At 32.6% G+C, this 23,044-nt stretch overlaps 1 protein-coding gene across 1 annotated transcript in view; it reads right to left on the reverse strand.

Annotated features, from left to right (window-relative positions):
• Window positions 1-23,044, reverse strand: part of CNTNAP5 (contactin associated protein family member 5) — a 913,682-nt gene that overhangs the window by 287,837 nt on the left and 602,801 nt on the right. Inside the window, exon 13 of the mRNA XM_051985717.1 lies at window positions 21,365-21,565. Coding sequence (XP_051841677.1) covers window positions 21,365-21,565 — 201 coding nt within the window. The remainder of the gene's footprint in view (window positions 1-21,364; window positions 21,566-23,044) is intronic.

Genomic DNA, 23,044 nt, shown 5'->3' on the forward strand with positions numbered 1-23,044 from the left:
TTCTAGTCTATTACTGAATGAATTCCATTTTCAAATTAGACCTATGTCTTCCTATGTAATTGAGTTTAGTCAACAATAAGGAAAAATTTTGAATCATTCCAATAAGACAACTTAAGTGAAAAAATAAGCTCAGAATGAAGAGAGAAGCCAGGAAGTTGTCTAAACTACCCCAGATTCCCTTAGAAAACATTAATCAAGCCTCTAAACAGAATCTGGATTGGCAGAACCCACAAAAAGATGAAGTGAAAAAAATTTCCAGCTTAAGATAAATTAGAAAGATTTCAGGAAAAGTCTGTTTCACTCCCCTATGTAAAAGGGAAGCACAGCCCAGGACAGTATCCAGGCAAGCTTGTGAAGGCTCTTAGCCATAACACAGATCAGCAAACAAAGTCCCTGCATTCTGGCTCAGCAGATGGTGGTATATAACAGGCCATTTGTAAGACCTCCACCATCAGTGTAGAAGACAAATTGCCAGCTCTAGAAACCCGACACAAGAGGCATAATAAAACTGGATCACCCCAGTGCAGTGGACAAGCCACAAATACTTGAGGCCATAGTGTGGAAAGTTAGGGGTCAGTTCCCTGGTTCATGGAACAAGAAGCTTGGAACAATGTCTCCTGTGTTTCAGGAGCAGAACTCAACTTTTTAAAATACGGGAAAAAAAGGAGAGAGAGCCCAGAGAAACCTACTATGGTGACAAGAAAGATTAAAACACAAACTCAGAGGACAGCACTGTCAAGATACCTATGTGTGAAGCTTCAAAGGGAAATATCATTTGATCTCAAGTCCAAAAAAGTCCTCTTGGAAGAACTCAAAATTTTTTTTTTAAAAAAACAAGTAAAAATGGCAGAAAAAAATTGGGAAAACAAATGAGACTTATGCAGGAGAATTATAAAAGAGAGAGAGAGAAAGAAAGAGAGAGAGAGAGAGAGAGAGAGAGAGAGAGAGAGAAAACAGCTTGGAAAAGGAAAGAAACAATTCCTTAAAAAATAGAATTATTCACAAAATTTTGGGGGAAACCCACTGAAGAAAACAACTCTTTTAAAGTAGAATTGCACTCAAAGAAAAGAAGGTACAAAAGCTCACTGAAGAAAGTAATTCCTTAAAAATTTTGAATTGAGCAAGTTGAAGCTAATGACTTTATGTGACATTAAGAATCCATCAAACAAAGTCAAAAGGATGAAAAAAGAAAAGAAAAGATAAAATATATCACTGGAAAAGCAACTGACTTGGAAAATAGATTCAGGAGAAAGAATTTTAAGGATTATTGGACTACTTAAAAGAAGCCATGATGAGAGAGAGAGAGAGAGAGAGAGAGAGAGAGAGAGAGAGAGAGAGAGAGAGAGGAGAGAGAGAGAGAGAGAGAGAGAGAGAGAGAGAGAGAGAGGAGAGAGAGAGAGAGAGAGAGAGAGAGAGAGAGAGAATATACTATCTTTTCAGGAATGATCAAGGGAAACTCCCTTGATATCCTAGAACCAGATTGTAAAATGTTCAAAGAATCCACTCCTGAATCACTTCCTGAAAGATCCCAAAATTAAAACTCCAAGGAGAATTGTAGCCAAATTCCAGAATTATCAATTCAAGAAGAAAATACTATAAATGCTAGAAAGAAATAAGCCAAATATTTAGGAGCCATAATCAGAATTACATAGAATTTAACGGCTTCTACATTAAAGGACTGGAAGGCTTGGAATATGATATTCCAGAAGGTAATGGAGCTTGAATAATAACAAAAAATTAACTACACAGAAAAAAATCAACATAACCTTTCAGGAAAAAAAAGTATAATCAATAAAATAATAGACTTTAAAAGTTTCTATTTGAAAAAAGAACAGATCTGAACAGAAATTTTACCTTCAAATAAAAGGCTCAAAAAAAGCATAAAAAATAAACAGGAAAGAAAAAAACACATTATTCAATAAATTTAAAATGTTTAGGATCCTAAACAGGAAGATAGTAGTTACAACTCTTGAGAATTGTATCTCTTTTAAGGAAATTATAAGGGGTATGCATAGACAGATGAGGTGGGCATTAGTTGACTTTGATGTTATATAGAAAACAATTAAGGAGTAAAAAAGTGCATGGTACATGGAAAAGAGGAAATGGGGTAAAGCAAAATAAGGTAAATTACATTACATGAAATGGCCTCTATTTGATTCTCTTATTCATTTATTTATTTATTGCAAGGCTTTGCAAAAGTCTTTTCACTCCATTTATGTTTAGTTTTCTAACCTGTAAATATGGGATGCAATATTTGCCAGCTTATCCAATGATTTTTTTAATGATCAAATGAGATAATATATGTGAAAATATGTTGAAAACTATTAAGATTTAAAATACTATCATAAATTGTTATAATTACTATTATTTTTTCAAATTTCATCCTGTTCAATTATTGCCACCATTCTTGTTATTTTAAATTAGGTCAGAAAGACAAAGAATAGCTCAGGCCAATGAAATCTTTATTCCTCCTTGTGTGTGTGTGTGTGTGTGTGTGTGTGTGTGTGTGTGTGTGTGCATGTGTGTGTATTCTATACTTATTTTATTGGCATAAGATAATGGTATTTGGGAACTTCCTTTAACCAATTAAGATTGTCAGGCTTTGTGAAACATAATCTTAAAGAAGTGTCTGGGACACTGAGAAATTCAATGAGCTGTCCAAAGTCACATAGTTAGAATATGTCAGAGATAGAACTTTTATCCCTATCTTTCTCACTTTGAAGGAAACATTCTATCCCATTATACCTTACAGAATGTAGGCACATAATTGTATAATGACAATTTCATATTTAAAACAAATTATTCAAATCAGGTTTTCATTTTGATCATAACTGCGGCTATAAGAAATATATCTCCCTAGAGAATTCTTCAAATAAAGAAGTAAATGTTTGCATGTTTTAAAACCAAATATATTTTGACATTTTGGCTTACTTATTACATTTCCAAATTTCCTAAAAGTATTCACTATTCAAAGGGGCCATCCAATAAAACCACGTGTTTAAGAGAGTCCTGTAAAATTCATGTAAATAGGTCATATATTTGTGTGTCATGTGAAAAACTTCAAGACAGACCTCTCTTTCACCCTCTCAACCATGTTTGATTCCCAGAGACATAAAGCATCAGATATTATTTTTGTATTAAAAAGATGGGAGGAGTAACAAAGGCAATACCTCAGAAACAGAGACTGTATAAGTATAAAACCATAGAAGTGAAGCTATTATTGATACTGTTATTTTCTGTTGCTTGGTACTCTACAGATCTGACAGAGTGCTCTCTGAGGGAACTGGATGAATTTTACACTGGAGTTAGTGAGGAGTAGGGAGAAAAGATAACTGCATAGGTCAGTTGCTGTATTTATGTTTAACATAGCAGTGTTTCGCTTGGTATAATCCATGGAGCTAAGTGGGATTTATTAATTTTGTTGCCATGATAAAAGTTGGGCTTGCTGTCTCCTGGTTATTGAGGTGATATGTAATAGCCTCAAAAAAACTATATACAATGTTGTTACGAGGAGTATAAATGATAAACTGGGGATGAAAGTAATTTTAAAATATTAAGGACCATGTAAATTTAAGGTAATAAAATGATCATGTTTTAAAGACTGGAAGGAAGGCCTCCTCTGCATATTAGCAGAATTTTTCTAACCATCAACTAAGTCTTCAGTGAATTGTAATCTTTTTGCCATTTGGGAGAGTTTTGTCTTAATTTTGATGACTGCCGACTGATCAGTGTGATGGTTGCTAAAGGTTGGGGTTGCTATGGCAATTTCTTAAAATAAGACAGCAATGAAGTTTGTCAAATCGATTGATTCTGCCTTTCACTTAAATCTTTACAGATCACTGTAGGGTTATTAACTAATCTAATTTCAATATTGTTGTATTCCAAGAATAGGGAGGTACAAAGAAAAGGTGAGAGAAAGGAAATGGTTGGTCAGTGGAACAGTCAGAACACATATATTTATTGATTAAGTTTGCCAGATTATATAGGCTCAAGTTGTGGAGCCTCCCCTAAATAACTATAGATTTATCAAAAATCGATGATCATAGATCACCATAACAGATAAAATAATAATGAAAAAGTTGGAAATATTCTAACAACTATGAAAATGTGACACAGACATGATGTGAGAACATGCTATTAGAAAAATGGTACCAATAGATTTTCACAGAGTTGTCACAAATCTTCAATTTGTAAAAACAACAACAACAAAAAAAAAAAAACCTCTTCAAAGAGTAACAAAAAATGAAGTACAACAAAATGAAATATGATTGTATGTACATTTCTCCCCAATGAATTGTTATAATTACTAATATTTTTTAATGTCAGAGTCCTTTCATGTCATGTCCTTACTCACAAAGTAAGGAGGAACTGAGAATTGTTACCTATACAATCAACCCTTTATCATAATGTTCATAATCATTGAGTAAACAGGTATTCATTTGGTGTTAAGCACATTTCCTTTCCTAAATTTGAACAACACTCTTGTCTACCCCTGTACCTTATCCCCAAATATACATATTGTTAATTTAATTAAGATATGCCTTGATGGTTTGTCTATCACTTTTTATTTGGACATCATGTCTATTGTAAAATACTGAGGATGAGTTATTGGTACATTTAATAAAGTGGCTTTCATATACTAATTTTAGTTTTAGAATTCACTAATTTTATTCCTATTAAGTTTTTTTTATTCTTATTTAATATCCTGGGTACTTCATGGGCACTATGGAAATCATGAGTTGAAGCATTTTTAAAAATTTAAGTCCAGTTTCCAAAAACCATTGTAAAATATCATAACAATTAAAAAGATTCCCAGTACTGTTTACATTTCCCACATTTGGGGTCATATGGAGATGTAGACTTTGTTCATTTTGGCCTCTCCTTTCATCAGGATGTTAAAAACAGCATAACTTTCTGAGAGTTAAATAATTGACAATCTCCCTAATGTTATTCACTCTCAGATCTAATTAAAGATACAAAACACAGTGTTTTTGATGTTCCATCCATTATCCTCTTCTCAACAAAATTCACAGATTAGATATTTTGCTTTCTGGAAATGAATTTTGCTTTCTGGAAAATTGTTTGCAAGCTAATGGGTCCATTGTAAATAGAAGGGAACACAGAAATAATAGGGGAAAGTATAAGAAAAGGGGAGGAATCCTTGAAGCAAGTAATGTTCATAAGTAAAATACTAGGGAGGAAAGGGGAAAAGGAAAGAGAAAAGTATAATTTGGTGTTAATAAGATGGTAGGAAATATAGAATTAGTATGTTTAAACATAAATTGTTGTTGTAGTTGTTGTTGCTTTCTTTCTGCAAAATTCACAGAAACATGCAGTCATTCATACATAATCTGTGCTCATACATACCTGCACACAAACACACACACACACACACACACACACACACACACACACAGACACATACTGTAGTCACCAAAAAATAAATACTTGATGGAGATATAGCATAGTATAACAGGAAAAAGAAACAGGATTAGAAATCAAGATATGTGGATTTTAATCCCATATCTACCATTTCTAGTTGGGTCACTTTGAGCAAATGATCAACTTAAATTTGCCTAACTATAAAATACTCACCTATAGAAATATAACCTGCATGTTTTATGAGACATATGTATTTGCATTAATTGTATTTACACATGAACATATGTATAGTTATATGTATAATTATAGGAGAGGGAAGAGGGTAAGTGAAAGACGGGGGAGGTAGAGGAAAAATATATTTTGCCAGTTTAGATTTATTGGGGAAAATAACATCTCAAATTTTTATATAAGAAAATAATTTTATTACTTTCAGGTTTTTTAGAATAATTGGAAGCAATAAAGAATTATTGAGCAGAAGTCCTTAGAAAACTGGCTTCCAGGAAAAAGGTTTGAATAAATTATTTTATTACCATCAATAATGGTAATTGTTTGCAAGCTAATGGGTCCATTGTAAATAGAAGGGAACACAGAAATAATAGGGGAAAGTATAAGAAAAGGGGAGGAATCCTTGAAGCAAGTAATGTTCATAAGTAAAATACTAGGGAGGAGAGAAAGGGGAAAAGGAAAGAGAAAAGTATAATTTGGTGTTAATAAGATGGTAGGAAATATAGAATTTGTATGTTTAAACATAAATGTGAATGGGGTGAACTCTTCCATGAAGCGTAAGCAGATAGCAGATTGAATTAAAAGTCAAAATCCTACAATATGTTGTTTACAAGAAACACATCTAAAGCAGAATGAAACATACAGAGTAAAGGTAAAAGGCTGGAGCAGAATCTATTATGCTTCAGGTGAAGTAAAAAAAAAAAAAAGCAGATCAAACAGAAGCAAAAATTGATCTAATTAAAAGAGTTAAAGAAGGAAACTATATCTTGCTAATAGGTACCACAGATAATAATAAAACATACATGCACCAAGTGGTATAGCATTTAAATTCCTAAAGATAAAGTTATGAGAGTTGCAAGAAGAAACAGACAACAGAATCAGAAACAGAGATTTCAACCTTGCTCTCTCAGAACTACATAAATCAAACCACAACATAAATAATAAAAAAGTTAAAGAGGTAAATAGAATACTGGAAAAGTTAGGTATGATAAATCTTTGGAGAAAATTGAATGGAGATAGAGAGGAGTACACTTTCTTCTCAGCAGTTCATGGAACTTATACAAAAATTGACCATATATTAGCACATAAAGACTTCAAAATCAAATGCAGAAAGGCAGAAATAGTAAAGGCATTTTTTTTCAGATCACAATGCAATAAAAATTACTTTCAATAAAAGGCCAGGGGGAAAATAGATCAAAAAGTAATTGGAAACTAAATAATCTCATTTTAAAGAATGAATGGATGAAACAGCAAATCATAGACACAATCAATAATTTCATCCAAGAGAATGACAATAAAAAGACAACATACCAAAATTTGTGGGATGCAGTTAAAGTGGTAATAAGTGGGAATTTTATATCTCTAGATGCTTACTTGCATAAAATAGAGAAAGAGAAAATCAATGAATTGGGCTTGCAATTGAAAAAGCTAGAAAAAGAACAAATTAAAAAACCCAATCAGATGCCAAACTTGAAATTCTAAAAATGAAAGTAAAGATTAATAAAATTGAAAGTAAAAAAAAAAAAAACTATTGAATTAATAAATAAAATTAAGATTTGGTTTTATGAAAAAAAATAAAATAGATAAGTGTTTGTTAATTTGATTAGAAAAAGGAAAGAGGAAAATCAAATTATTAGTCTCAAAAATGAAAAGGAAAAACTTTCCACCAATAAAGAGGAAATTAGAGCAATAATTAGGATTTATTTTGCCCAACTTTATGTCAATAAATTTGATAATCTAAGCAAAATGAAGGAATACCTACAAAAATATAAATTGCCCAGATTAACAGAAGAGGAAATAAATTACTTAAATAATCCTATTTCAGAAAGAGAAATATAACAACCTATTAATCAACTCCCTAAGAAAAAATCCCCAGGACCAGATAGATTTACATGTGAGCTCCACCAAACATTTAAAGAACAACTAAATCCAATATTATAAAAAACTATTTGAAAAAAAACAGGGAATAAAGGACACCTACCTAATTCATTTTATGACACAGGCATGGTACTGATACCTAAACCAGGTAGAACAAAAACACAGAAAGAAAATTATAGAGGAATCTCCTAATGAAACTAATGCAAAAATCTTGAATAAAATATTAGCAAAAAAGCTACATACAAAAATGTATGTACATACATACATACATATAAAAAAAGCATCCACAGGATAATACACCATGATCACATAGGATATATACCAGGAATGCAGGGCTGATTCAATATTAGGAAAACTTTTAGCACCAATAATTTTATGAATAACCAAATTAACAAAAACCACATGATTACCTCAATAGATGCAGAAAAAGCTTATGATAAAATCCAACATCCATTCCTATTAAAAACACTAAAGAGTATAGGAATAAATTGATTTTTCCTTAAAATAGTCAGTAGCATTTATTTGAAACCATCAGCTAGCATCATATGTAATGGAGATAAACTATTCCCAGTAAGATCAGGGGTGAAACAAGGTTGCCAACTTTCACCATTACTGTTCAATATTGTATTATAAATGCTATCTTTGGCAATGAGAAGAAAAAGAGATTAAAGGAATTAGAGCAGGAAATGAGTAAACTAAATTATCACTCTTTGATATATGAAGTTATACTTAGCGAACCCTAGAGAATCAACTAAAAAACTAGTAGAAATAATCCATAACTGAATATTATTGTTCTGTAAGAAATGCCCAGCAGGATGATTTCTGAGAGGTCTGGAAAAACGTACATGAACTGATGGTAAGTGAAATGAGCAGAACCAAGAGATCATTATATATGGCAACAACAAGACTATACAATGATCAATTCTGATGGACGCAGCTTTTTTCAATAATGAGATGATTTAAACTAATTCCACTTGTTCAGTGATAAAGAGAGCCATCTATATCCAAAGAGAGGACCATGGGAGTTGAGTATGGACCACAATATAGCATTTTTACTCTTTCTGTTGTTGTTTGCTTGCATTTTGTTTTCTTTTCCAGTTTTTTTTTCCTTCTTGATCCAATTTTTCTTGTGCAGCAAGATAATTGTATAAATATGTAAAAATATATTGCATTTAACATATATTTTAACACATTTAACATGTTTTGGACTACCTGCCATCTAGGGGAAGGAGTGGGGGAAAAGAAGGGATAATTTGGAACAGATGGCTTTGCAAGATTCAATGTTGAAAAATTATCCATGCATATGTTTTGTAAATAAAAAGCTTTAATAAAAAATAAAAATAGTAAATGGGTCCATTGAAAGTGCGTATACCTACTTGAGATTAATTTCTAATAAGCTTTTTTAAAAATTATTGCTCATATTAGCAGTTTGTTCAGCAAATAGAGAGATAAAGGAAATAAGAAATGGATCTCTGATTTCCCTGGCATGGAGAATTCCCATTTAAGTAAACACTTTACAAATGCTTATACCTATTTCACTCATTCTTAGAGAGTTGTCTGTGGCACAGATAGGTTAAGTGGCAGTCCCAGGATCACATAACCAGTCTGTTTAAGAAATAGAACTTAAACCTGAGTTTTCTTGGCTTTGAAGCCAGTTGTCTATTGATTGCTATTCATGCTTGGTCATTCTGCATAATGTTTGTTTTAGAAATTGAATTAAAGCCCACTCTTTTTCAAAACCATCAGAAAATCTAAATCAATGCAGCCTCAATTACCAATAGCTTGGTCTAATAATATACAGGTTAAATATATATTCACATATATCTACAAATATATCTATATCAATAGGGAAATTAAGCTGTGTACATGTAGAAGGGGAAAAAAAAGAGTAGAGACAGATATGTGTATAGTCTATCTCTTACTTTTACATAGCTCTCTACACAGTATCATCTTCCCAACTTTAGCCTGTGAGCTACTTGAGAACAAGGACTGTTTTTGTGCATTGTTTTTGCCTCTGTATCTTAAGGACTTCCTACCACAGTATTCCTGGAAAATATTAATTAATGCTTTTTGAAAGACTGACATATAAATATGCATGGAAACATCTAAAGGACTAGTCCTGAGCAAAATATATGAACACACACAAATATCCCTACATCCCTGGACATAAAATATTCCAATTCAGTATCTAATGCTTATCTCTGTACAGTTTTAATTCCTCTCTGTGTAGTACCCTACTTGGATATAGTTTCCTAGAGCCAATATTTATATCACTTCCCCTTTCCCCATCAAAAAGTTCCTAATTTTGTGCTTCCCCATTTCCTTCCATTCTGGATACTTAAATAAAACTATTCTGATAAAAGTATATTAGTATTTTTACTTCAAGGAGTGATAATGGGTCTTTTTTTTTTTTTTTTAACCTCTCCAGAATTAAAAAAAAAAAAAAAAACAATAGTATATGGTCACTTTCTATTTTTGTTGTAATTGCTGTTATTGTTGTTGTTATCATTGTTGTTTTCAGTTAATTCAGTTTTATTTGTCTTTACAGTACCCTATTTTGGGTTTTCTTAACAAAGGTTCTAAAATGGTTTGCCATTTCCTTCTCTAACTCATTTTACAGATGAAGAAACTGAAGCAATAGGATTAAGCAACAGGAGAGAATAACATACATGCACAATTATTGTCTCATACAAGATATGGTCAGATCTTCCTGATTCCAGATTCAGTGCTCTATCCATCGTGTCTTTTAGTTTATCCCAAAAGTTCAACATGGGATGGCAGAAATTCCAGGCATTTAACAAAGTGACTAGGACATAGTAAGTGTTTGATAAATGTTTATTGATGATTATGACAAGTAGAAGTAGGAAATGTTTTGGAGTGAGTCTTTCAGTGCTTCTGGAAATATCAATAGGCAGCAGTTTAATCTGCTTATACATAGGACTAACTTAACATTTTTCTACTTCTAAGATCAAGTATATGAAATTAAATTTAAGTATCATGAATAATGAAAAGAATTCTAGATTTGTACTAAGAAGACATGAGTTTGCATCCTGGTTCTGCTTCTTAATGCCAAGGCAACTTTGAGCAAGTTCCTTCAAAATCTAGGCCTTGGTTTCTTCCTTTATAAAATGAGAAAATTAGAAGAGATGATCTCTGAGTTCCTCTTCAGATAAAAATCCTATCAGGCTATAAATGCTTAGGGCTTCTTCAGGATGATCTGTCTTCCAGTTTCTATTTAGAATTTTTTTTGTTTGTTTTCTAAATATGTACCAACCATGTGTGGGCACAAACTGCATTTCATTTCAATTCATGGTTTCACAGAAGCCATCAGCAGGACCATATCCTCAGGTACAATTCTCATTATTATGCTGGCATATGAGAGAAGTATCCTGGGATATGTTAGGTAATGCCTTCTCATTGGAAGCCTCTCTTCAAACTATGCAGGTGATAATGCATTGTAGAATTTTGTTATTTTGATTATTCATTTGCCATGTCTTTTGTGTAAGTTGGATATTTCTGGGAAGACTGTGGTCTTAGGCTGTGAGTAGAGCTATGAATAAGAGGTGGCAAATGTAATTAAGAAGAATAGGAAATGGAAGATGGGTAAGGAAAACACAAGTTCTTGCCTTTTCCATTCTTTTCATTCTTTGAGGTTCAGTGAGAAAACTTCAAAGGGAGAGAAGACAGATTTTGTCCAACTGGCACTTAGTGCCTCTAAGTTAGAATATCAAAGGAAACTATCAGAAAATGACAATGTCATGGTTCAATTCCTAAGTAAATAAAATCATACACACACACACACACACACACACACACACACACACGCACACAGCATGAAACTACCCTAAGATTTCATACTATCTTTCCTTTCTTTTCTTTTCCAGTCCTGCTAAACGAATTTAATCAAAACCAGAGGAGAGAGTCCTGCTGAGTGATCACCTGGGGTTTAGACATAGTATCTCTACAGGGAATCACCATGGGAATGCTTTACAAGTGATGAACCAAATTAGAAACAGAGACCAAAATAATACTTTGTTGCTTATTACAAATTATTAGTCCACTGAAGTAAAGGCTCCTTACTGATTTATTAACAGATGAGGGCTTAACTTCAGTTATACTATTTAATCTTTAGTAAAATTAAGGGCATCATTTACATTCCTGTTCTATCAATCAACTGATAAATAAGCATTTATTAACCACCTACTATGGTTACTAAGCACAGGGAATGAAAAAATAAAAATGGCATTTGTATAGCTATAGATGTGGAATATGTGTGTATATATATACACACAAATGTATGTGATTGTATACATGTATGAAATATGTGTGTGCAAATTAATTTCATGAGGCGGTACTAGCAGGTGGTGTAATTGGGAAAATTTTCATGTAGATGATCCTAGTTAATTTGAACTTTTTGGGAAATCCTTAGATGAGAATATGAAGGCATGGAAGTCAGTCTTTGCAAAGGCAAAGAGAGAGAAATATTAAGTATGTGAATAACAGTAACAAGGTGGTGAATAAAACTGGACTACCAAGTGTACAAAGGGGAATGATGTATACTAAGGCTGGAATAGTTTGAATCAAATTGTGAGATTCTTTATATGGCAAACAAGAATTTGTGTTTAATGTTATGTCATACCATAGGGAGTCACTGAAACAGAAAATGGGGGAATTACATGGTTAAATATGTTTATGAAAATCACTTTTGGCAAGAGTGTGGAGGACATAATGGAAAAAGGAAATAAATATTTGAGTCAAGAACACTAATTGGGATATTATTGTAATAATTCAAGTAAGAAATGATTATGAGGACATGATTTAAAATGTTGATCTTGTGAGTAGATGGAATGAGATAGATATGATAAATGTTTGGGAGGTAGAATCAATAAAACAAGGCAACTGATTGGAAATGAAGAGTGAGGGAGAGTGGTAATTGAAGGTGATTTTAAGGTTATGACATTAATGACTTTAAGTATGGCAGTACTCACAAATAAGTAAAGAGTTCAGAAGAATTTTTATTTAAAAAAATGATACTGAATTCTTTTGTGGATATATTGATCTTAATATACTTATGTGTAGGTATGAAGAAATGTTTGAAAGTTTTTAATGCAACATTGATTATATATAATATGTATATATGATATAGATATCCATCTACAGATAGATGGATAAAGAGATCTAGAATTCAAAGATATGATTCAATTATAAAAAAAAAAATTAAAATGAACAATTAAGTCATTTCCAAATTTCTTTTATTGCCTCTTCAAGTCTTTTTCTATGCTTTTTTTTTCCTCTCCATTCTTCAATTTTGATAGGGCCATTGGTACAGGAGAGACAATCAATTCATGAAATTATACCTGCTTTGACCCTTCAAGTCATTAGGCAAAGCATGTCAAACTAGAATTTCCCAAGATAAGCATGAATATATAAGACCCACCTTTATATTCTCATATGAAAAATATATTTTTTAAATTCCTCTGACAGACTAAATCCTTAAGATAACAACAAAATCTGAGCAAAAATACATTATATAAGAACTGTACTAAGGAGGGATCTCAGATATGCTTAGCTAACCCTGTACCATTCAAAGATTATTCATAAATAATCGCCAGCACATATAAAGGAATTCCTAACAAATCCAAACATTGCTTTACACAGGAATTCCAATTGTCTGACATAGTGTTGGGAGATAAAATGTAGATCAAAAAGAGTTTCTGAAGTCCATGAACTGAAGTTCATCTACAGGAAAGCAATGAAATACCCAAATAGATCTAGAGTCTACTGAGTCATGACCCACACACAGTTCCTTGAAGGATGAGGGAAGGAAGGAGAAAATTTGGAACTCAAAAATTTACAAATAATGAATATTAAAATACTGTCTTTACATGTAAATGGAAAAATATTATTAAACCAGTATTTCTCACACACACCCCTTTATTTTGATGCTCAAAGGAAAAAAAAAACTTCATTGCCTACGAATTTCATGTATTGGAATTTTTTCTCATGATATTAAATAAATGAAACAATCTAGACAGATATAGATATAGATAGATCCATATCTATAGGTAGACACATGTATGATTTGGAATGATGATTCAAATGACATTGATACTATTTTCCCTCAGAGGTTTTTAAAAAACATTTTGATGATTTCTGTTTTACAGACTAAGCCATAATATAAAATTCTTAAGTATAAACATCATGGCCCCATGATTTAAATTTGCTATGCTTAATTTATCTAGAAATGATTTCAATAAATACTTTTTGACTGATATTGATAAGCTTTCAAATAATAACAATTTGAATTTACAAAGCACTTTAAGGATTCCAAAGTACTTTTACATATTAATCCTTTTGTTATCATAACAATATGATGAATTAGTTAAGGTCATTATACCTATTTGACAGATGAGGTAATTGAGCACAGGCACAAAAAGGTGACTTAATCAGCATTATGCAGCTAATAGGATTTGAACTAAGGGCTTCCTGATTCCAGTTTCTATCTTCTAGCTACTGAACCATCTAAAATAATAGAAAGCATATAACAAAATCTTCAAAAAAAATACTTTTCAGAGCCACAGTTGCAAAATTAAAAGAGAAGGGTTGTTTAAAATTTTATCTCCAATTGAAAAGAAAAGTTGTGATAAGATCTTGTCCCAAAATATCACACGAGGCTTGGAATGCACTAAGTATATTGTACTCTGAATTATATTAGAGGCTAGACCAAACTGCCTACCATAGACAGGATAAGCAAATTAAGGATCTTCTTTGCAAAAGAAATGCCTAAAGATGCCCAAGTAAAATGATGACTAAAAAAGGATGTGATAGAAGTCGACAAAATTACCCAAGGATGAGCAGATGGTGAACAAGGAATCAAGAATACCAGAATGTTACAAATATATTAAACTTAAAACAAAGTATTTTTAGGATAAATTAAATTATAAGTACAATGTCAGAGGATAGTACATTTGTAAAATTGATTATCCTTAATGGATAGGAGCAACTGAAAATTTAAATAGATTCTATATCCAAATAATCAAAAAATCTAAATTCTATACCTGGAGAATTCCCAGTGAGGGAGATTCACAAAATAATGATTTAGTAGATTAACCAATAAAGATTTCCTTGGGACACATGGAGATTAAGTCACTTGCTAAGGCTTCCTGATAGATCCATCTCTATGATATGCTCCTGTCGATCTGTTCTTCCTTCCCACAGTAACTTGGCATTTCTTGATCCATCATTATTTTATCAGGGCTTTACTCTAGCTTTGGATTTACTCCTTTCAAATTTCACTTAGTAGTGGAACAGTTCAATTCCATTATTTTTTTCTTCTCTTTATCCTCTTGACTCTTTACCCTTTCACTTTTGATATCTTGCTAAATGTAAACTATATCCAGCATTGTCTCTGCCTGTCAGGAACTGCTGAACTAAAATAGTGATAGTTGTATCCTGATTATTCTGACTAAATATATTACAAATTTGCATTATCTAATCTCATCTAAGCTCTTATAATCCTTTTACTGTTATGTCAATTTAATTATGTCTGTCTCTTTGTGATCCCATTTGGGGTTTTCTTAGCAGAAATATTGCTCAACAGAGTTAAGTGACATTAGCAGAGTCATACAGTTAGTTAGGCCATATTTGAACTTAGGTCTTGTTGACTCCAGGACTGGGGGTACATCCACTGCATCACTTTTACTCCTCCCTAATTGACTTTTTATCTCATTTTCTGTTCCAATTTTTTTCTATTGTCAATCTTCAAAGAACACATTCTCCCCAAAAATCTCATGTGAGATTTATGCCTCATATTTTATCTAATGAGGTCACTTATTCCCTCTTCCTCATCTCACAATTCCTTGATATTTCCGTCTACCACAGAAATTATTAACTGAAATTTCTGTCATGAAATGCTATGGCAACATGGAGAAACTTATTTACCCCTTCTCAGAAAAGTGTTTTTAAATAATTGAAGGAAATGATAAATTTCGATTAGAAGTTACTAAGAATAAAATTTCTTTTTCTCACCCAAATTCATGAACACTCTGAACTCCCAAGTTAAGAATACATGTAGTATCATTTCCTGACTTAGTCTAATTTCTGATGAAGAGAAGTCTCCTCTTCTCACTCCTCCACATTCACTTACTTGCATTCTCTCCCACATTCTTTAAGAGATTGCCTTTCCCCCACCATCATCTCTTTTCTCTATAATCATGCATTTATCCTTATTATTTCCCTGCTTCCTACAAAGATGTCTATGTACTCCCTCATTCTTAAAAATAATAATAATAATAAAAATAAAAAAATAAAAAATAAAAAACCTTCACCACAGTTTACTATTCTTGCTATTGTCCTTTATTTCTCTTCCTCTTTTCAGCCACACTCTTTGAAAAATCCATATACTCTCTGGAATTTCACATTTCCTTTCATTCCCTACCTAATCTACTGAAGGCAGACTGCTGATCTCCTAACAACTGAAATAACTCTCACCAAGTAACCAACATTCTCCTAATCACCAACACAAATAGCCTCATATTCTATGATTTTTCTATTACATTCGACAATATTGATAGTCTCTCCTTCTGAATGCTTTGTCCTACCTGACTTTTCATGGTGTCATTTTCTCTTGGTTCTCTTTCCTCTTATCTGCCTCCTTTACTGCATATACCCAAGTCATTTCTAAAAACTATAGTTGTACTCTAGGATTCTAGGATTATCCTTTTCCCTCTTTTTTTTTTTCTCTATATAATTGGTGACTTCATCAGCTCACATGGTTTCAATTGTAAACTCTATTAAGGTCACTCCCAGATCTACATATCTTAATCTCTTTAAATTTTAGTTTCACATTATTATATATTTTCCTGTTCATTACAAGATGTATTGTAGACATCACAAATATCACATATTCCAAATAGAACTATTTCTTGTGGTATACCTGATAAAGCACCAGTCCTGAATTCAGGAAGACTCATCTTCCTTAATTCAAATATGGTCTCAGAAACTACTTGTGTGATTTTGGACAAGTCACTTAACCCCATTTGCCTCAGTTTCCTTATCTGTAAAATGAACTGGAGAGGGAAATGGCAAACCACTTGAGTTTCTATGCCAAGAGAACCCCAAATAGGATAACAAAGAGTGAGATATGACTAAAAATGACTGAGTATTTATTTTCCATTTGCAATTTTCAATTTTCCCTCTTATTCTCAAGGACACAAGCTTTAAAGGTTTAAAATCTTACTATTATCAGTCAATGTTAACTTTTCATTATCTCATATATGCATTCAGTTGCCAAATTTTATTATTTCTTTCTCCATGGCATCTTTTCCTATTTATCCTATTTTCTCTACTCATATAACCACCATTTAAGTTTCATGTGCAAAGATTATCATAACCTTAATATTGCCATCACCCATACCTATACCACCTCCATGTTCAAGTATATACATGTGAGAATGTCTGTGTTTGTATAAAATTATTCTTCATATCTTTTTATTTTTCAATTCTTTCTCTGTATTCAGAGAACATTTTTCACTTGTCCTTTATAGTTATCTTGAGTATTTGTATCAATCAAAATAAGATATTTCTTCAAAGTTGTTCTTAAAACAATATCACTGATACTGTATATATTGTTCTCTTTGTTCTGAAAACAGTATAGCTATTATTGTATATAATATTCTTTTGGTTCTGCTCATTTCATTCTTCCTATTTTGTTCCATTCCATTTCCTTCAATGTTGTCCCTTCTGTCATCCTTACTCTTTCACTTATTTTCAAACTTACTTGATTGGCTCAGTTCCTTTTTTCTACAAATCTGCCCATGACTCTCCAATGTAGAAAATAAAAATTACCTCATGCTTACTTCCTTGATAACTACTATCTTATATGTAGCTAAATATCCACTGGAGCAATGCCCTTAGTAACTAAACTACTTTAAAAGATCACTAACATTAAATGCATCCATTTTTCTCTTCCTCTCTCTCTTTCTAACTTGTTACAATATAGCTTTTAACCTTTTTATTCCTCCTAAACTTCTAATTCTAAAATTACCGCTGATCACTTAATTGCCAAATCCAATAACCTATTCTCAATCATCATTCTCCTTGGCCTTTTTATAGACTTTAACATTGTTGATTACTCTCACTCCTCCTTAAGATCCTCTTCTCCCTAGGCTTTTGAGACACTATTATATCTTTACCCAGCCATCCTTCTGCCACCTATCTGATCGTTCTTCTGTTTCCTTTGCTGGATCATTCTCCACGTCATGTTTTCTAACTATAGGCATCTCTCAGAGTTCTGTCTTAGGCCCTCTTCTCCACTCCCTCCATTTCATTTCTTTCCCTATATTTTGTTTGGTAATCTTATCAATTCACATGGATATCATTACCATCTCTAGGTTAATAATTTTCAAATCTACTTTTCCTGTTCCAGTTTCTTTGCTGACCTCCAATCTCACATTTCCAACTGTCTTTCAGACATTTTGAACTGGATATTCAGTAAATATCTTAAATTCAATTTATGCAAAAGAGAATTTATTATCTTTCTTCCTCAACCCCTCTCCTTTCATTTTTATTTTTATATTTAGAAAGACTATACCACCATTCTCCCAGTCCTTTACGTTTGAAATTTAGGAGTCTGCCTAGATTGCCTACTATCTCTTGCTTCTTCCCTATTCAGGCTCTTGCCAAGAACAGTCTATTTCATCTTTGCAATATCTTTTGTATATGACCCCTTCTTTCCTCTGACACTGTCAGCACTATAGAGGAGTCCCTCTTTAGCTCAAGTTTTGATTATTAGCAATAGCTATCTATTTTTCTGTCTGCTTCAAGTCTCTTCTGTACTCCAGTCCATTCACCATTCAGTCACTAAAGTGATATTTTTTTGCAATGCAGGTCCAATATTTCTTCCTTCTTTCTTTCCCTCCCTCCCTTCCCTCCCCTCCCCCCGCTCTCTCTCACAAACACACACACATACACACACAAATATACACACACATACACACACACACACTCAACAAACTCCAGTGGCTCCCTATTGCCTCCAGGAGCAAATGCTAAATCATTTTTGGTATTTAAACCATCTCCTATATTTCCTGTATTCTTATATCTTACTTCTTACCACTTAGTCTTCAATTCAGTGACATTGGCATCCTGACAGTTTTATGAATAAAAACACTTCTCTTTTCTGGACATTCCTTCTAGCTACCCTTTATATCTACAATGTTCATCCAATTGTAACTACTGAATCCTTTAGTTCTCCACTAAAATCTCACGTTCTACAGAAAGTCCTTTTAATTCCCAGACCTTTTCTCTGACAATTATTTCCTATTTATCTCATATAAGAGTGCTTTGTCTATATTTGTATACAAATTGTCTCCTCCCTGCTCTCAAGAGACTATCTTCTGCCTCTTTTTTGTGTCCCTAGAGTTTAGTATAGTGCTTGAAACATAGTAAATGCTTAATAAATATTCATTAATTGTTGTTTGATCATTCAAATCCTTCTAAACTCTCACCTGGACTACTGAAACAGTCTCTTATTTGGCTTTCCTGTTTTAAGTTTTTCTCTACTTCAATCTATTCTCCATCCATGCCATTAAACTGATTTTCCTTTACAACAGGTCTGATTATGGGACTGCCTTATTCAATAAACTCTAGTGACTTCATGTTGCTTCCAGAAACAAATATAAATTTGTCTGTTTAAAATTTAAATCTCTTCACATCTTGGCCCCTCTCTACCTTTTCAACTGTCTACACTTAATTTCTCCACTTAAATTTTATGATATAGCAAAACTATCCTTACTGTTATATAAACAGCATTCTATCTACTTTCTCAGTGCTCTTGTACTTATGCCCCATTCTTGGAATTGCTGGTTTTCTTCAAATTTCCACTTAAGTACTACATTCTATATGAATTTTTTAAATCTTTTTAATCTTCCTCAACTGTTATGACTCTACTTCCCAAAAAAATCCAATATTCATTTTCTGTTTTTTATAAATATACTTACGTGTGTGCATGTTATCTCTCATTGGAATATAATCTGTTAGAGGGCAAGGAGTAACTTCACTTTGTTCTTTGCAATTCCTGGCACACAAAAAACCTAATAAATGCTTATGACATATTGATTAGTCTCTCTATTTCTTTCCTCTTGCTGTTATAACTTCCTTTCTGATTCACAGATTCACAGATATTCGTAGAAGTGAACCTATTTCTCTTTTGCCCTAAGAATCAATGTTTCCTTGTTATTCCCAGGATAAAATTAAGATTCCTGAAGATAAGTAGGATTATAGAAGGAGCACTAAACCTGGGGTCAGGAAGATCTCAAACAAATGCAGCCTCAGATAGTTACTAGTTGTGTGACCTTGGACAAGTCATTTAACTTCTGTTTGTTCAATTTTCCCAATCGTAAAGTGGGGATAATAATAGTACCTATGTCTCAGAGTTATTGTGAGGATCTATTGCACTAATATTTATAAAGTGGTTATCATAGTGGCCAGTCTTTAAAAAGAACTTAATACTTGTTTCTTTTATTTCTTACTTTCAATTAAGGTCCTCCACAAAAAAAAAAAAAATTTCCACTTTTATGTTCCATTGCTTATCTCCATGCAGAATCATAACAAATTGGTTTACTGGCCTCCATGCAACATCTGTACTTTCACAACTCTATCATTTTTCTTAATGATACCTATTTCAACCTCTCCCTTCATAACTCATCAGTATATATGAAATTCCTGCCTATTCTTTAAAGTCTGACTCAAAAGTTACCTCCTCCAGAAATCTTTCCTGCCTCAACAATCTTTTCTAGAAAGTTACTGAAATGTCCTCCTTTTCTGAACTCAAAAGCCATTCATTAACATTGCTCTTAGGCACTTTTTTCTGCATTATTCTTGTATTGCAGATACTGAAATAATAGTTATTTATCTACCTTTCTGTCATATTTGCCTTTTGCATTATAAACTCCATAAAGGTAGAGACCATGTCATGTAAACATTTTTATTTCTCCCAGGAGGCAAATCAAGAATGCTCTACAAGTAACAATACCTTAAAAATTATTTATGAACATTAAGATAGATAATTGTGGACTCTACAATATTTTTGATACACCTAGAAGCAAGAGAGTTATGGGCTGGACAAATAATAATGATGAATGCTGGCATTCACTGTTGGATTTTCATTTGGCCAACATGATGCATTCCTTGGTTGGGATAATGAGATAGAGAATCATTTTAATAGGAACATCAAAGCATTAGAAGTCAGCTTTCCACTGCATATTCCATAATATAGTAAATGCGCTACATTCTTTGGTAATGAATCCCAGTTTCTAGTTCCTGAAATCTGCTAAATTAAAAAAAATAAGATGAAATAAGCCTAAATTGACTTGAAAAGGAAGACAGTAAATGATTTGAGTGGAAGCTTGTTACCTATTTGTAGTAGCCATAGAAATAATATTACCCTGAATTTATGGAAGCCTTTAAAAAATTTCAAAGCAATTTGATAGAAGTTATCACATAAGATCTAGGAAGACTTTTGAATGTTTAGAGCCAAAAGGGACATTATATATTTATAATTATTCCCATTTGGTAAATGAGGAATATGAAGGACTGTTAAATGATGTGCTCAAAGTCAGAAGGTGATACATTGAGAGAGAAACAACTTAAAAGGCTTTCTAGACTAACCTCCTTATTTTATAGATGAAGAAAGGACCCAAAGGCAATAAATGGCTTAACCAAGATCACATAGATGGTAAATATTAGAATCAGGACTGTGACTTGGGTACATAGGAAAATAATTCCTAGATTTAACAATTCTCCTTCCTGATCCTGAAAGGTCTAAATGGGCAACCAACAATGGCGAAGAAAAGAAAGAACTAAGATTCAAAGAACTTACTGGGGGTGTTCAGTAGACGAGATTTCTTGCAATGGTAAATGGCCTCCTGCTCACAATACTCGGCACTGTTGATCATAGCCTCCAGCTGCTCCATGCTGCTGCTGTAGTTAAAGTACATGACATAGGGCCTCTTGGGATGTGCCCCTCGCACTCGAGTGAGCTCTGTGTTGTTATGCTGCACGGCAGTCCAGATCTTATCCTCTGTTCAATGCAATACAACAGAAGGGGATGTTACAAAATAAAGCAGCAAGACAGCACAGAGCCCCAAGCAATAACAATCAATCATTCATTCAATAACTGTTTATTCATGAATTGCCTCTGCTGTCAGTCTTCCTCCACTCTCTGCTAGAAGATGTGCGGGATACATAAAGAGGAAGATATGTCTCCCCTGGTGCCCCCAAACTCCCCATGTCTTTCTACACAGACTGTCCCCCCACACTCACATTCAGAGGCTTGCTATATGCTGAAATTGCCAAGATTTATTTATAACATGGAAATTAGACAATTTAGCATTTAGCAATGAGTTCAACATTTTGGGCTAGAAATTACAATCCATCAGAATTCAGAGAATGGATAGCCCATAAAACAACATATTTTTGACTGCAATTCATTTTCTATTTAAAGTTGGGAGGATTATAATGGTTAAAATTCTAATATGTGTATCATGAAGTTTTAGCTTCTCAAAACTAGTGATTTCTATGGTACCCTCTAACTCCACTCCACTCAAAACATGTTTTGCCAAACCCCAATGAAAAAAAAAAGTTCTATAAGTAATTTTAAAAATAATTTCTTTTAAATTACCTTAGGCCAAGGAGGATAAGGGAGCAATATGTGTTACTTTATAACTCATCATGTTTATACCTCATTCATCTTACAAGAATATGGGCAAAATATTCCACAAAGTAAATTTCTCATGTATATTAGCAAATGAATCCCCCTATTACTGAACTGGGAATGATAACTTATTTTGGCTGGATCATTGCTGAATGAAATTAGTAAACAAAAAGGTGTGAGACATTTTGTGACAAGGTCAAAGAGATTATGGCAACCTCTGAATTCCTCATGTTTCATATTCAGTATTATCCTAAAAGTCAAAATATATGTTTAGCTGGGAGATGTGAGTTTTTAAGTTTGCTCTTTGCATTTAATGTTTATTAATATGCCTTCTGGCATATAGAAGCTTGGGAGAAAGATTATTTTATATAAATCAGGAATAGAGGACTCCATTTTCCCTTCAAGACTAAGAATATTTAACAATTTAACATATATTTATGGAACATCTACTATGGAATAATGGGTATGTATTCTTTGGTTACAAAAAAAAGATAAGATAAAATACCAATGAGATTTTTCCTTCTGAACACATGCTATTGAAACTAGGTGGTATTAAAACATTTATCTACTACATTCCTTAGTATAGATATGCCTTTTCTTTCAAATAAAAATTATTTCAAGGTTTTAATTTTTAATTGAAAAAATTTGCTTGTTTCACATGTTTTCCTGTTCAAAATACTGGGGTATTGCAGATTTTTTAAAACTTTTATTTGTTCGTTTGTTTAATATTTTCCCCAATTACATTAAAATAATTTATTTGCATTTGTTTTTAAAATTTTTGAATTCTAGATTCTCTCCCTTATCTCTACCCTCAATTAAGAAACCACTTGTAAAGCTATACAAAAC

The sequence above is a fragment of the Antechinus flavipes genome, chromosome 3 (assembly GCF_016432865.1).
Source record: "Antechinus flavipes isolate AdamAnt ecotype Samford, QLD, Australia chromosome 3, AdamAnt_v2, whole genome shotgun sequence".
Taxonomy (NCBI): Eukaryota; Metazoa; Chordata; class Mammalia; order Dasyuromorphia; family Dasyuridae; genus Antechinus; species Antechinus flavipes.